The sequence below is a fragment of the Numida meleagris genome, chromosome 8, assembly GCF_002078875.1.
Source record: "Numida meleagris isolate 19003 breed g44 Domestic line chromosome 8, NumMel1.0, whole genome shotgun sequence".
Lineage (NCBI taxonomy): Eukaryota > Metazoa > Chordata > Aves > Galliformes > Numididae > Numida > Numida meleagris.
The window spans coordinates 109026-122829 of NC_034416.1; the positions used below are offsets into that span (position 1 = coordinate 109026).

The 13804-nt window shown below is 42.5% G+C and overlaps 1 protein-coding gene across 1 annotated transcript in view; it reads left to right on the forward strand.

The window, feature by feature from the left end:
* Window positions 589-13804, forward strand: part of MSN (moesin) — a 43004-nt gene continuing 29788 nt past the window's right edge. Inside the window, exon 1 of the mRNA XM_021405923.1 lies at window positions 589-741. Coding sequence (XP_021261598.1) covers window positions 730-741 — 12 coding nt within the window. The 5' untranslated portion in view covers window positions 589-729. The remainder of the gene's footprint in view (window positions 742-13804) is intronic.

Consider the following 13804-nt stretch of genomic DNA (forward strand, 5'->3'; position numbering starts at 1 on the left):
TCAGTTATGCTTTTCAAATACCTGAAGCCGGTGGAGGGCTTTATAGTGAAACAGACAGCTATGAAAACCCTGTACATGACAGCATGCTCAGTGAATGCCCTGATGAGTCAAGGAGACCATCAACTTACCACACCACTGCTGAGCTGCACCCAGTGCATGTGACTCAGACTAAATAAAAGACAGGATTTATCACACACCACTGCTGTCGCCTTATTCTGAAAAGTGGAACTGCCCATAATGCACGTTTTATGTTTAAAATAATGCTTTTAGCAAGGACCAGATGTCCCACTGACATCAGATACGTAAATGAACTTCAGAGGCCAGGGCTTTCTCGGTTTCTTGGGCACCTGATTTTGGGGCTGATGGACCACACCTCAATTTTTGCCCTGGTGGGCCTCAGCTGCTGCCACCAACACCACTCCTCTTCCGAGAGTGCCTCGCAGAGGGTCCTTCCAGCGGGTCAAGGCCTTCTGTAGTCCCGGCTCCGTCTCCCGGCCCGGCCTTACGACGCCGCCAGGCTGGAACGCGCCGCGCCCTGCTAACGGGGCCGGGCCGCGCCCCGCTCCCGCGCAGGGGCGGGGGCGCCGCGGTACAGCCCCAAAAGAAGGCGGCCGCCGGCGGGGTGGGGTTTGCGCCGGGACAGGCGGGCGAGAGAGTCCCGTTAGAAGCGGTGCGGAGAGCCCCAGCAGCGCAGGACGAGCGGTCCGCTGTGTTCAGGACGCCGGAAAGATGCCGAAAACGGTGGGTGCTCCCCAGCCGCTGGGGGAGGGTGACCCAGCTGTCCGGCCCCGAGCTTCCTCCAGGGCCTGGTGGCGGGGGGATGATGAAGCCTCGGCTGCCTGCCCCGCCGCTCCGCGGGGCGCCGGGAGCTCTTTCGGGCTCGTCCCCTTCCTGGCGGCTGGGCGCCGGAGGCATTGGCGGAGGCGGTAGCGGCCACGGATCGGCCGTGACCCCGGGTGGGAGGGTCTTGTCGGGAGCGCAGCGTGGGCCCAGCGGCGAGGATGCGGCGGGTGGGGAGGGAGCCGCCCGCCCCTCCATCTTGTGCTGCGCTCTTCGCTGGCCGCTTCCTGTCCCGCCGCAGCATCCCCGCGCCTGAAGGGGCCGGGCCGGTCGAGAGGCGGCTGCCTGGCTAGCGGCGTGCTGGGCAACTCCCTCCGGATGCTGCCTCTCCTCCTCTCTAAAATGTCTGAATAAAGAGGCGCCTCTCTTCCCTTCCCTTCTCTGCCTTGCCGGTGTCTTATGCGCGCGGTTGTGTAGTGAGCGTGTTGAGTGAATCTTTTGAGAGTCTGATGGGGAATTAAATCTATGGCTACGTTTCACGTGCTTTGTGGAGAGAAGTTTGGGGTTTTCACAACTTGTAATTAGTCAGTTTAGGTTGCTAAGGGAGGTTTGTCCCAGCTTGACTCTTAAGTATTTCTTGGCTGGAGAGATCTTGATACTTAAGAAAGTCTGTTCAAGTCCATACTTGACTCCTTCTTACAGCAGGAGTTCAGTGACTAATAAGGAGCTTTTTTTCCCCCTTTCTTTCTTTTTTTTTCTACTCAATTTAATTTCTCCTGGCTGGAGAAAGACTTGGTCCCTGCCCTTCGTTGATGAAACAGGAAGGAGCAGACTGGAAAGCTCTGGATATTTCCTCACTAAGTGTGATCTGAAGTGGCCTAGGGACTTCTAATCTTAAACTGAAAGACCGTATCTCTTACATCAAGAGAAGTGGGGGGGAGAACCAAACAAAATAACCACACCTCTCTATAAGGGGAAGTTGAAACAGAATCCACCCTGATTTTTTTAAAGTAGTTTAAAGTTATCGCTTTAAAATAGATATTAACTACATATTTAACTGACTTCTGCTTTTCCTGCTGTCTTAAATGCCAGCATGCCAGCTCCCCGAGACAATAGATGGATTATTGTGCTTTAGTGGGCTTTTTTGTTTGTTTGTATTTGTTTTTAATTTTAAACATTGGAATCTTAAAGGATATCAAAATCAATCACTTAAAGGTTGAGAAGACAGTACTTTCTAAAGGTTTTGAAAGGCCTTTCTTCAAACAATGATTAGTCAAGAGTTACTTCCTAAAAAAGGCAAAAAATTCAGTAAGATCAACAGAATTACCTCAGATTAAGGGACTCCTGTGTAAAGTGCAGTGGACGCTTTTTATCCTGAAGAGAGTTTACAGTTGTGGTGTGACTTCTTTTAGTATGAATCAGATCAAAAATCTCTAGTGGAGAGGCTTATGAGGCAGGGTTCTCTGCTGATAGGATGAATCAAAGTGTTTTGACACTGCATTACAAGGTGCTTGCAGCCTTTCAGTCCGGAGACACACCCTAGACTGGATTCACGTTTGCTATCTGCTGCTTTCTAGTTCTGACAGAACAGTCAGAGCTGGAATAGATAAAGAAATTTAGGTACTTTACTGTACGTTGCAGAAAGCAGTTCACGTGTTTGTGCTTGTTGAGAGGGAAGGCTGCAGGCCTCCTGCTAGAACAGTCACTTCAGTTTCCTGCCCCATCTGCCACAACTGCAGACCCAACTGAAATAATATTTTAAACATCATTTCTTGAGTTGTGGTTTGCAGGAACAGGAAATGCTGGCATAACTGTGTAATCAGTTCTTCATGTGAAAGAAACACAACCGCTAATGTGCTAGCTTAAGATTTGTTAATAGCTACTTAATTAACAAAACAATAAAACACAAGTAACTTTCCTTAATTGAGGTCAAATGTAGGTGAAACTTGAGCAGCTAGATGTAGCTATATGTAGGCTTCATCACAAAAATAAATCCATTGTGAAGAAGACAGATGGAGGAAATGTTCCAGGGAACAGTTCTGGCTGGGCAGGAAAAACGTTTGTGTCTAAAGTGTTTGGTAGCTCTTATCATTCATCTCACCAAGCATACAGAACATGTTGCGGCTGTTTTGTGGCTTGAGCAGCAAAACCTGTTGAGTTCTGAGTCCCTGCTTTCTGGTAAGCCAGGCTAAATGTTAACATACCTAGCGAGAGTGCCTGTTACACGAGATTTGTTCACAGTGGCACTGTGCTTTAGTGCACTATTAATAGGAGTCCAAGATTAAATCTGGTAACCTTTGAACTAGTGGCTCATGATTTGCTGTTGTGAAGTGTAATGTCTGCAGTCAACAGGGGAGTTGATTGTTGAAGGCCTTGTAGACCATGTAGAAAATGCATCATAGATCTGCCTGCTAATCCTGCCACACTCTTCACAGGAAGGCTTCATTGTTTTATCTTGAGTGCTTTTATAGTTAAGCAACCAATTCCTGCTCATATATTTTTTTCTAAAAAACATGCAGGATGTAAACAGTTGGAGCACTCATGGAAGAGGACGTACAATCCCCCCCCCACACTTTGTATTGCAAAGAGGTGGAAGTGGTTGGTAAAATGCCTCTTGCAAACTATCGTCAATCTCTGAAATTCTGCTAGTTGTGAGAAATCTGTTAGCTGTGAATGGCTCTGATCAAATATTCACTGTCTCGTACTCTGGTCTTCAGCCATTTCAGGGTTGATAGAGCTGAATGTCACACTTGGTTCCAAATCCTGATAAAAATGAATGAGTTATCACACTGACAGCGGCTCTGAGCCCCATAGTTAATTGCTTTAACTTTAATGTTGCAAAAAACATTTTAGCTGGGGAGAAGTAGTGGAAAGAAAGACAACTCTTTTGTACCAGTCACACCTATCTCAATGCTGATATTTCAATGTATTTTTAGCTGTTGGAAAAAGTAACATTTATATATCAGGATTCATAAACTATTTTGTCAGTGAATGTGCTGGCTTAGTGGCTATGTGCATGGTTTTGTCACTGAGACCTTGGAGCGTGAGCATCTACCTTGTATGAAGCGTGTGTTCAACTCTTACAACTGTCCTATCACTAGGAACTGAGCAGTTCTGTTTTATGTAACATAGATAAATTGATGCAATCAGAGCTAACAGCTTCAAACTGGGGATCATGAAGTTCGAACTCCTCTGACTGTGTTAGCAGAACTAGCTGTTTCTTTGTATGTACGGAGTGTAAGTCTTCCAGGTTTCAAAGTGTTACTGCAGAGAAAATCAGCTTGGACAAGCATGAAGTCCTCAGAGCAAAAGAGCAGTGAGATTTGTAGGTCTCAACTCTATTATGATAGTTCAGATTTAAAAACAAACCTTAATTGCTGCTTTCTTTTCCCTTAATATTTTCTAAAAATTCGGTGTAGCAGTTGCCAGTAGATGCATCAGGGACTGTGCCTGTAGCTTATATTGATGAACTCCAGTTGGACTTCAAATGTCCTTGAGGCCATCACTAGGATTGGAATAGGTCTGGTTAGAAGGAAGGTTACTGCTGGACTGTGTGGCAAGAATCAGGAGAACCTGCTTGGTAATTTCTTGAGGTGTGGCAACTTGCTACTAAATGCTGCAAGGAAGTGGCAGCTGTAAGGGGAGTGCCATTTGTAGCACTGGATAATTTTTTTTTCTTGTGGACGTTTCTAGAGATCTTAAAAGCTGCAGGTGGAGGGTAGACAGTGATGAAAACGTAACTAGAAATGGATGGGCACGCACTTTTGGTGCCCTGGATTGGAATCCTATTGTACTGTGAAGGAACACTGAAAGCATTCCAATGCCACTGCTTACCAAGTGTTGGTCCTAGGATGTTGTATCTCTCTTTTTCCCTCCCTCAGTATAACTCAGAAAGTTTGGAGCTACTGATCAAAGTTGGGCTTTGGCTTGATGTTGGGACTAACTTGTTAGGCAAACACAATCCATTGTATCTTTCTTCTAACACTATAATATACGTTGCATTGCACTGAAAAGATGTGGCCGAGAGCTCTCAAAGGCCTTGCTTTATATAGAAGCTGATGTTGTCCTGTTGGTGAATTTCAGACGAGTTTGTACTTCGGAAGCAACGGTAACGAAAACATGCTGAGTGTGCTGTGGGACCAGGTTAACTACCAGAGCTATAGCTTTATATCTGTCATGGCGTGTTCATACCCTTCCTTGCATTGTGTTCCTAGATTTGGCAAGAAAGTAAGGTTTTACTTCTTGGGCAGGTGAGCCAGTTGTTGCTGATGACACTGAGCAGAAGCTTCTGTTGGTACTTCTGAACCTTCTATGCTGAGGTTAAACAGGGATTTTCGATAACCTTTGTGCTCACTTTGTTTATACATAATGCTAAAATTTTACTTCCCTTTCTTATGGAAAGCCCTATCTCCAACTGTCAATGCACTGCAGAAAACATCCATTACAGAGGTTTTAAACTGTAGCAAGCAAGAACTATCCTGAGTGCCTGATCTAAATTGGTTGACATGATCTAGTTTGTAAAACTGTAAATGACAGATTATTAGGGTTGAGTGATTATCATATCAGAGATTCAATAGGATTCAATATTAATTGACTTAATTTTTAATTCTCAGCTTCTTGGTTTGTTTCTTGAGCAAGAAGTAGGCTGGTAAGGTGCATGTAATAAAAGCCCAAGGAACGCTTTAGATTTGGTACTTCTGCTGTAAGAATCCTATAGGGAAAATAGTGCCTAATATCAGGGGACTGGTCATTACTCACTTCTTGCAAATATCCCATTGCCTTATCTCGTTTGCAGGCAGTACTTCTTTTGGACCTGCAAGGAATTGCAGCGATTTCCTTGGGGCAACTGCCTCATCTGATTAATCACCTCTGAGTGTTAATTGCAATTCTTGCTTTTCTCATGTTGCTACTTTATATGTCTTAATATGGACTCCTCTTTTGACAGGAAATGTCATTGTTGCCTCTAGAGGAAACTTGTTTCATTTGTTTTATGCACAGCGGCTGGTCCGAAGTCAATTCCTCTTTGCGCAGAGCTCACTGACGTCTCTAGGTAGCTACCTAAAGACAGCTGGCAAATTGAAACTGAGTGTTTCAAATACCTTCTGTCTTTTTGTGAAACTGGGACGAGGGGGGATCCTTCTTGAGTTGCTGGGCCCTCTGCATCCTTTCTGATCAACTGACACCTCTCACAGAGAAACTTGTCTGGAAGAGGTAGCTCTGGCACTGCTCCCAGTTATAAAGGAAACTGACTAAAAGCTTCCTCTAACTACTACGTCATCTCCTGCACTCTTTCCTGGCTTGGTGCAGTTCAAACAACCTTATTTGGTTGCCTCGTTTCTTTTTTTTTTTTCTTCCTTCTCTTCTTTTTTTTTTTTTTCTTTCCCCCTGTGCAGCAAGAGGGCTTCCCTGAATTTGCACAATAAAACTGTTGTCTATGCTCAATCATTGTTCTAAGGATTATAGTGGAGTTCTTCAAAAAGAGTTCCATGATCTCAGTACTAACTCCTGGCCCCCCTCCCCCAGGTGTCTTGTTTGTCTGCGCTCTCGATGTGATGATAGTGGAAATCTACGTCCTCTGTGAGGAGTCTCCCCCCTGTTGCAGACATAATGATGGAAAAGAGGAAATCCTTCTCTGCCTAGGAATAATGGGGGTATTTAACTGTTTTAAATGAAGAGCAGCTAGTTAATTACTTTCTTTTCCCTGGCAGTGTTTGAGAATAGCAGGGATTTGCCTAGTGCAGCCAATATTGCTGCATCAAAGGAGTTTGTTTTTTATCCTATCTGAAATTTCTAGAATAGGTTGAAGTCTCTAGATTCATGGAAAGCTAATCTTGGGTTAACCTCTTTGTAACAACTTGAATGCTCCAACTAGAAATACCCATATAAGTGTTCTGGAAGCTGTTGGCATTATACCCACCGTTCTGACTACAATAGCTAATGTTGGCTCTTACTGTAAATAGATGGTACAGTAAATATTTGGCAGTGATGCAGGAAGAAAGTCACTGGTAGCCTTAGTGATTATAAAGACACAGAATCAACTGCATCTGTTTGGAGGTTGAAAATCTGAAAATGCAGAGGTTTGGGCCTTATGTTTGCAAAAGACAATTATAGCTGTAGCAAACATGGACACATGGCCAGGTGATCTAGCGCTGCTTCCCTCCTGTGTATCTCTGAAAGGATATCTTTGCTTCTGTGAATGTGTGATCCTCCAGTGGAGTAGTGAGGCTGTCAGAAATTCCTGATCTATGTATATTAACTTTCTGAACCTATATTAAACGGGGAGAAAACACTCTGAAGAATTTTAGTGGTATGACTTGTGCAAAATGTTTTCTTTTCCTAGTTGTTTTGATACCTCTGAAGTTATAGCTGTCCTGAGGAACCTGTTTTCAAAAAATGTTTTCAAAAATGTTCTGTTCTCATCCCACTCCAGGCATAGGAAAGGAGTTTTTGGCTGTACTAGGTTTTTTTTTCCCTTTGGCCATTGTTGGTTGACCAACAGCTGCAGTCGAAAGAGGAGAGGTGCCCCCAGAAGGAGAAATGAATGAAAAAAATTCTGAATCTGACCAGCTCTGTGGGGAGAGGTGATTAGGCAAGAATTGTATGGCATACTGGGAAGGAAGAGGCAGACTCCTCCTTTTTTTTTTTTTTTTTTTGCCAGCAGCAGTTCTCCACAGAGATAAAGAAGTATCTGAAAAGATAAGAAAGAGGATAACTGAAGTAGTGAAGCAGAATAGCACAGACTGATCTACGTTCTCTTGCAAGTTTATAGCTCTGCTGATCAATGTGTTTGTTGCTTAGTGAAAGGCTACTTAGGAGGATACTAACTTCAGCAGTGTACTGAAGTGTGAATAATGCAAAACTTTTTTTTTTTGAAATTAAGTCAGTGTCAGACAAGCTTACATGCAGCATATTGGAGAGCTGCACTTTTGCTGTTGTGTGCCTTCCTATGTTCTCCAGATATTCTTTTTAAGGCAAAAATGATGTCTTCCTGCAGGCATGAGCCATTCTTGTCTGTTTATCGCTGGCTTCTCCTTTTCCCATTACTAAGCCCTTATGACTTGCAACTTTCTTTTTCCCTGGATTAGACATAGTTAAGGTGGGGAAGTGACTAAGTAGTGGAAAAGTGCGATCAATCATTTAGTCACACCATTTAATAAATGTACTTCGTTTTATGTAACACAGTCTAACAAAACAAGCGATTATAGTCTAAATCTCTCCTTTCTGTAGCTTTTAAACTATACTGAAATGGACTATCGAGTATTAATTCTCTACTTTGTTGCACTGTAAAAACTGAGCTGACAGATAAATTTTAGGGTGAAATGTTAGAACTCTCAACAACTCCACTAGCCCTCTTGGTCTCTTTATTCATAATACCTTTAAGAATAAGGTAGAATTTTTTTTATCCTTTGAATATTCTATTCTGGAATAGTGATTAAAACAGTAATCCACATATATTTCCTCAATGTGCTGTATGTCTTTTCAGGATGGCTGCTTGATGGGAAAGAAGGTTCTGGTTATATATTTTGTTCTAGAACTTGTTGTTCTAACTGGTTAGTACAGGGTGGCTAGCTCTTCAGCAGCTTTTGCAGTCTTGCAGAATTACCAACATTTTAAGCTGAGGAAGATGTCTAGAAGTCATCTGGTTCCATTTCATGCTGAGAGGAAGAAGGCTGGTTTCAAGGCTGGATCACTTTCTAAGTTGTATTGAATTGTTCAGGGCCTTGTATTGGTTGCAGTGGGACAATAGTTCTTGACTTCTTCACACATAGCTTGGAAAGTACTTGAATTTGCAAAGTGTTGGGTAGGTGCCTGGAAGTTCTTAAGGATACCTTCAGGAGTGTGGAGGCATGGAGACAGTAGAGGAGCTATTCATGTATAACGACAAAAAACTATCAAAGGCAGCCCCCTTTTTTTATTTCAAGAAATACATATTATAAACCCAGTTACTGAGTACACCTTACTTATCTGTTCAGTGTGCTTGTACAGCTGATCCATGCAAGGCGTCTGATTATGCCCAGAAGTAGTCTAAAAACACATTCCCACAGAAAGCTAGTCTAGGCCAGAAGATCATGTTAAGCTGTCAGAGCCCTGAAGCAGATAGTGATGATACATTGCATAGTTGCTTCTTAGCAATGTTTACAGTACTGTTTCAGGAGATGCAGCCCTGTAGAAAACTGGGAATAGTTCTTTTCAGTAGCAGTTCACTGAGAGTCTGAAGCTTTGTTCTGTCCTTTAAGTTGTAGCACTTACAGAACTGTAGAGGCTTTATCAAAAGCGAGGCTTTTGGCTTTATCAAAACCAGGCTTTATCAAAAGATTGCCAGATACTAATACTGGTCCAAAGAAGGCAGTGGGAGGGTGCGTTATGGTGACAGGCATTTTCGGATGGTTTGCAGCGGTGGTGTGACCACACCCTGCATATGCTGGCACTGCTCTCTCCAGGCTGCTGCCAGCAGCTCTACACCCACTTGGGAGCCTTTTGGGACACAGGGTTCTGTGTATTCTGCTGTTGTAGCTACTCTGTATATTAGGAAAGCTCAAGTGTTTGAACTACACGGAGCTTAAAATAACAAAAGGTACTTCATCGATCACAAGCTGGTCTTTTATAAGCTATGTACAGTCCCAACAGTTTATTTAAAACCTAAAGTAGGTTGGAGAGGGAAGCAAATGTGGGTGGGGAAATTTGCACTTAGACAGTACTATAGAACTGAGCTGTTTCAGGGAAATCAAGCATTTTAGAGAACTGTGACCTAAACAGATGCAAAGAAGCAGCCAGCCTACATGAGACCCTTTACTGAAAGGAAATTGCAGGATTTTTCTAGCTCACTGAAAATGATAAAACTGAAAATCACAGGATGATGAAACAGCTTTACCTCATATTTGACTGCCTGCAGTTAAATTTGGAGGGATGGCTCATAGTCTGGGCAGTTGAATCCCACAGTAAGGCTGTGTTCTAACTCCTAGAAGTCTGGCTATTGTTCAAGATACTCAGTGAGCTCGGTGAGCTGGCCAAGAACTCAATGTGCCACACCCAAGCATTGCTTTGAAAGTCTGGAAAAGGCAGCTGCTGCATGTAGTTGCACTTCTTGCTTGTTATCAGCAACCCTAAGTGCTGGGTGTCTCTTGGTTGAAGAACAGGGAAGGATCTGAAACAGCTGAGTGCATTTCTAACTTGTTCATCCAAACATGAGAATCCTGCAGAAGTAAGAGCTCAGTCACAGAAGTGATCTTTGTGCTATCTTCCCTGTGGAAATTCTCTTGAATGATAAGTGGAGTTTCTGAGTGTGGCTTTCTTATTGCCCTATATTTCAAGTTACTGCTAAGACACTTCTTTCTTAAGAAGTAGATGAATTTGAAGACCTTTACATAGGGAATGAGTTGTTTAGTCTATTAGCCTATGAACCTTTAGGTACTTAATGTACATGTGGTGTGCCTGTGTAGCTCACATTTATTAGCATCCTGTCTTGATCTTGTTTTGAGCTCCTTCCAGCAAAATTGATGGTTATAATTTTGGATATTAGGTTTGCAAAGCTTGTTGGCTGTTTGAATGAAAACGCATCTTGGCTACCAGACACGTCGTCTTAACCCCTTGAACTATTTTTTTTTTTTTGCAGTTGCTAAATGGTACTGGAAAATCCCCTGCCTTTGAAATGAAGTTTGGGAGGGAAGAACTAGACTAATGCAAGTTTAGGAGGCAAAAAGCTGCTGTCTAACAGTCTACTCAGAAAATCTGATATGCTTCCAGTGGCAGTGGGGTATTGGAACTATTTTGTGTGTTCAATTACTGCAGTAACAGCCAGGGTCATAACACTGATTTTACTGGGGAGGGTGGTGATGGTTGGACCAAAACACTTATTTGTAACCTGTAATTGGGATTGCCCAAGAAGTGCGCACAATAGCTGTGAGAAATGTCACAGGTACCACTGCAGGCATTTCAAACATGCCCACTGCCCTGCTGAGTGCCTTTAAGTTGAAGAGCTTTAATGAGGGATGTGGTTAAGCTAAGACACGTGAAGGACAGCTGCCAACCCCACTATTAGATAGAGAGGCCGTAATAGGCATATATTGTTTCTCCAGAGAATAAGCACCTTCTAGCATGCACAAAGCGAGTGTTTTAAACCAACCAACCAAAAAAAAAACAAACAACCCAACAAACAAAAAACAAAGTCTGCTGGTAGTGTATGAGTAGAATGGTAGCAACTGTGTATGGCTAGATTTTGCTTTGTTTTCCCTCTTGATACAGGAACTGTAGAAGAGGATAAAGTTTTCTTTTTTTTTTCCCCACCATTGTTTTTTCTTCATCTGCTTCTGGATTTTGACTAATATATATATTATATATATATAAAGAGCGTTCTCTCTAGGTAGCCCAAATGACAGGTACAAAAATAGTTTTCTAGGGGCTGGCTTCAAACTAGCTCTGAAGGAAAAGCAAATGGCAATACTGTGTCTTGGAACAGCTACAGGAAAGCAAAGGGAGGTGTACAAGGAATCTATTTATGAGAAAGGAAATGGCAAAAATAGAGGAACTGACCCTTTGCACAAAGTTGTGAATAAGTTATGTAATAGTTGTGTGACCTACAAACATCTGACTTGAGTGTAAATCTGGGGACTCAACCGTGGCATCTTTTGTGTCTTAGGACTCTTGTCTTGCGACTCCTCTGGTCAAACTGAAATTTGTTTGTGCTTCAGACAGTGTTGCTAGGCTGTTAGCAGCCATTGTGTTGAAATACCACTGGTAGGATGTAGCTAGTTACTGTCTGCTTGGCTGCAAAGGAAGTAATTATATTCAAGTAACTTTAACTGGGAAACGTGTTGTTGAGGACTTTGGAGGATGTGCTGTGTTGGGGAATTCCCAGTCTTTTTTTTTATTTTGAATGACTTACTTTGTAGTAGTCTTACGAAGTAGAACTTCTACAGGAGCAAAAGTTGTCTGGGAGCCTAAACCTGATCACTAATTAAACTAGGTAAACAGTGCCCCCAAAATTTTAAAATTCTATGTTCTCCAGCCCATTAAGAGGCACTGATAAAGCTCTGGCTTTGTACGACCTTACATTATAGTGCATACTTGCTAGCACTGTTGAAAAAAGCCCGGACCTTTGAAACACTGATTATGAGAAAACAGAAAAGTTGAGGCAGAGTGGACAGGTGAAGACAGCCTCTAAAGTGTGGAAAATGTAAATGTCAGCCTCTTTGAATAAGGAATAGGATTTTCTGAAGCTCTCTTGTGAGCTCTGTCGATGTGGTTTGAAGGAGTTTTTAGAAAGGATGTCCTTTGAGATTGTAAGTTGGGTTCGCCACTTGAGAAGAAGAGGTCATGGCATATATGAGGATGCCTGAAATAGATACCATGACTTAATATGAGTAACAAATCTCTTGTCTGATGGGCTTGTCCTGAGGATCCCCTCAGGCTCAACTGTCCTTACCTTGTAATCAGGCCCCTTGGAATATCAAGTATTGGTCAGTTGTAAAGAGGGACTTCAGCAAAAAGCTAGTTGTAGCTTCTCACGCTTTGTCGCAAGAACCAGAAAAGCAACAAAGTACTGTGTTGCTCTGCTCTGTAGGCATTACCTTTTCAATGGCAAAAGGTGTCTTTAAAGAAACAGTTATTTTCATGGTCGCATTCCAGTTTATTTGTGGCTGTATGGATGAATTTTATTATCTCTGGGACGTGAGCGATCCAACTTCATCTCGTAGTGCAGAAGATAGAGGAGTTGTGAGGAGATCCCTTGTGAGAAAGCGGAATTGAAAGGCGGAATATCTTGACTGTGACCCTGACACAGATACACATTGGTAGAGAAACGATTAAAAAAGTTATGCCTGTCTGCTGTTCCTTGTAGCTCTGCTGATGAGGGCAGTTACAGGAACTAGTTGCTCTTGCCTGCTGCTCTGGGGTACTGTCCTGTGTCAAAGGCAGACTTTCTCCAATAAGAGGCTGTTCTGCTGAGAGCCAGAAATGTGTCATTCGCTGATATGCCTCTTCACATAACTCAGGTGCTTTTTTTTATTTTAATTTTTTTAGCCTGTTGCTCTCAGTTCTGCTGTACAGCTCATGTTCCTGTTACCATAAGTTTCAATAAGAGTTGTTGAACTAGGGCTAGCAAGTATTTCCAGGAATGTGTAATTTAAAGGGCTACTTGCTGGATCGGTAAGCATAGAGGCCTTGCTCTTTAGCTAGAAAATTCCATGATAGGGTGAGAGAGGTCTTGATAGATCTCTGCCAACATGCTGAATTGCATCTGATTATGATATGTATCTAAATCTGCTGAAAGGGCAGAAGAAAGAAGAGGAGTAACACTCTTGTCAGGAGTAATGCAGTCTTCACAATTCTTATTAATAACTGGTATTAAGAAGTGTTCTCGCAAAGTAGACAAGGGATTAAATGGACAGTAAATATTGGTCATCAAAGCATAAATTCTGTAGAGTTAGACTTGCAAAGCCATAGTACAAGTTTTTTGGGGAAAAAAAGAAAAACTTTGCTGGAATGCTACTTTTGTGTTCATGTGGTTAAACAACTTGTCTTTTTTAATCACGGGTTCAAAAAATAGTCTCTTGTGGTAACAGTCAAACAAACAGATATTTAAGGCTCTGACACTACAGTATGACGGGGTTTATGTTAGGGTAAATCATTTAGTTTCCTTTTTTAAGGAACTTTCCTGACTGCTTAGCGTTACATTTTGTACCGGATTTTTTGTGCAACCTCAGTCAGTCTCCTATCTTTATCCATTTCAAGGACAGGGATTCGCTCTTTTATCTACTGCATATGCTACTTTCTATAAATCCTGTGAGAATATTTGTATAGGAAATGCTGCTAGAGTGGCCCCAAAATCAGTTTATTTTGAACCCCTTTGTCAGATAAAGCAGAAATTCTCTACTCTTCCAAGCTCTGCATGGTTCAGAGGACTTCTGGAAGACTTCCATGTTAGTCTCCAAGTGCTAGAGGAGTGGGTAACCAGTAGCACAGATATTGTTTTAGTGGTTAGTGTGCTCTAACCAGCTCTCCCTCTTTGTCCTGCTAGTGGTACGAA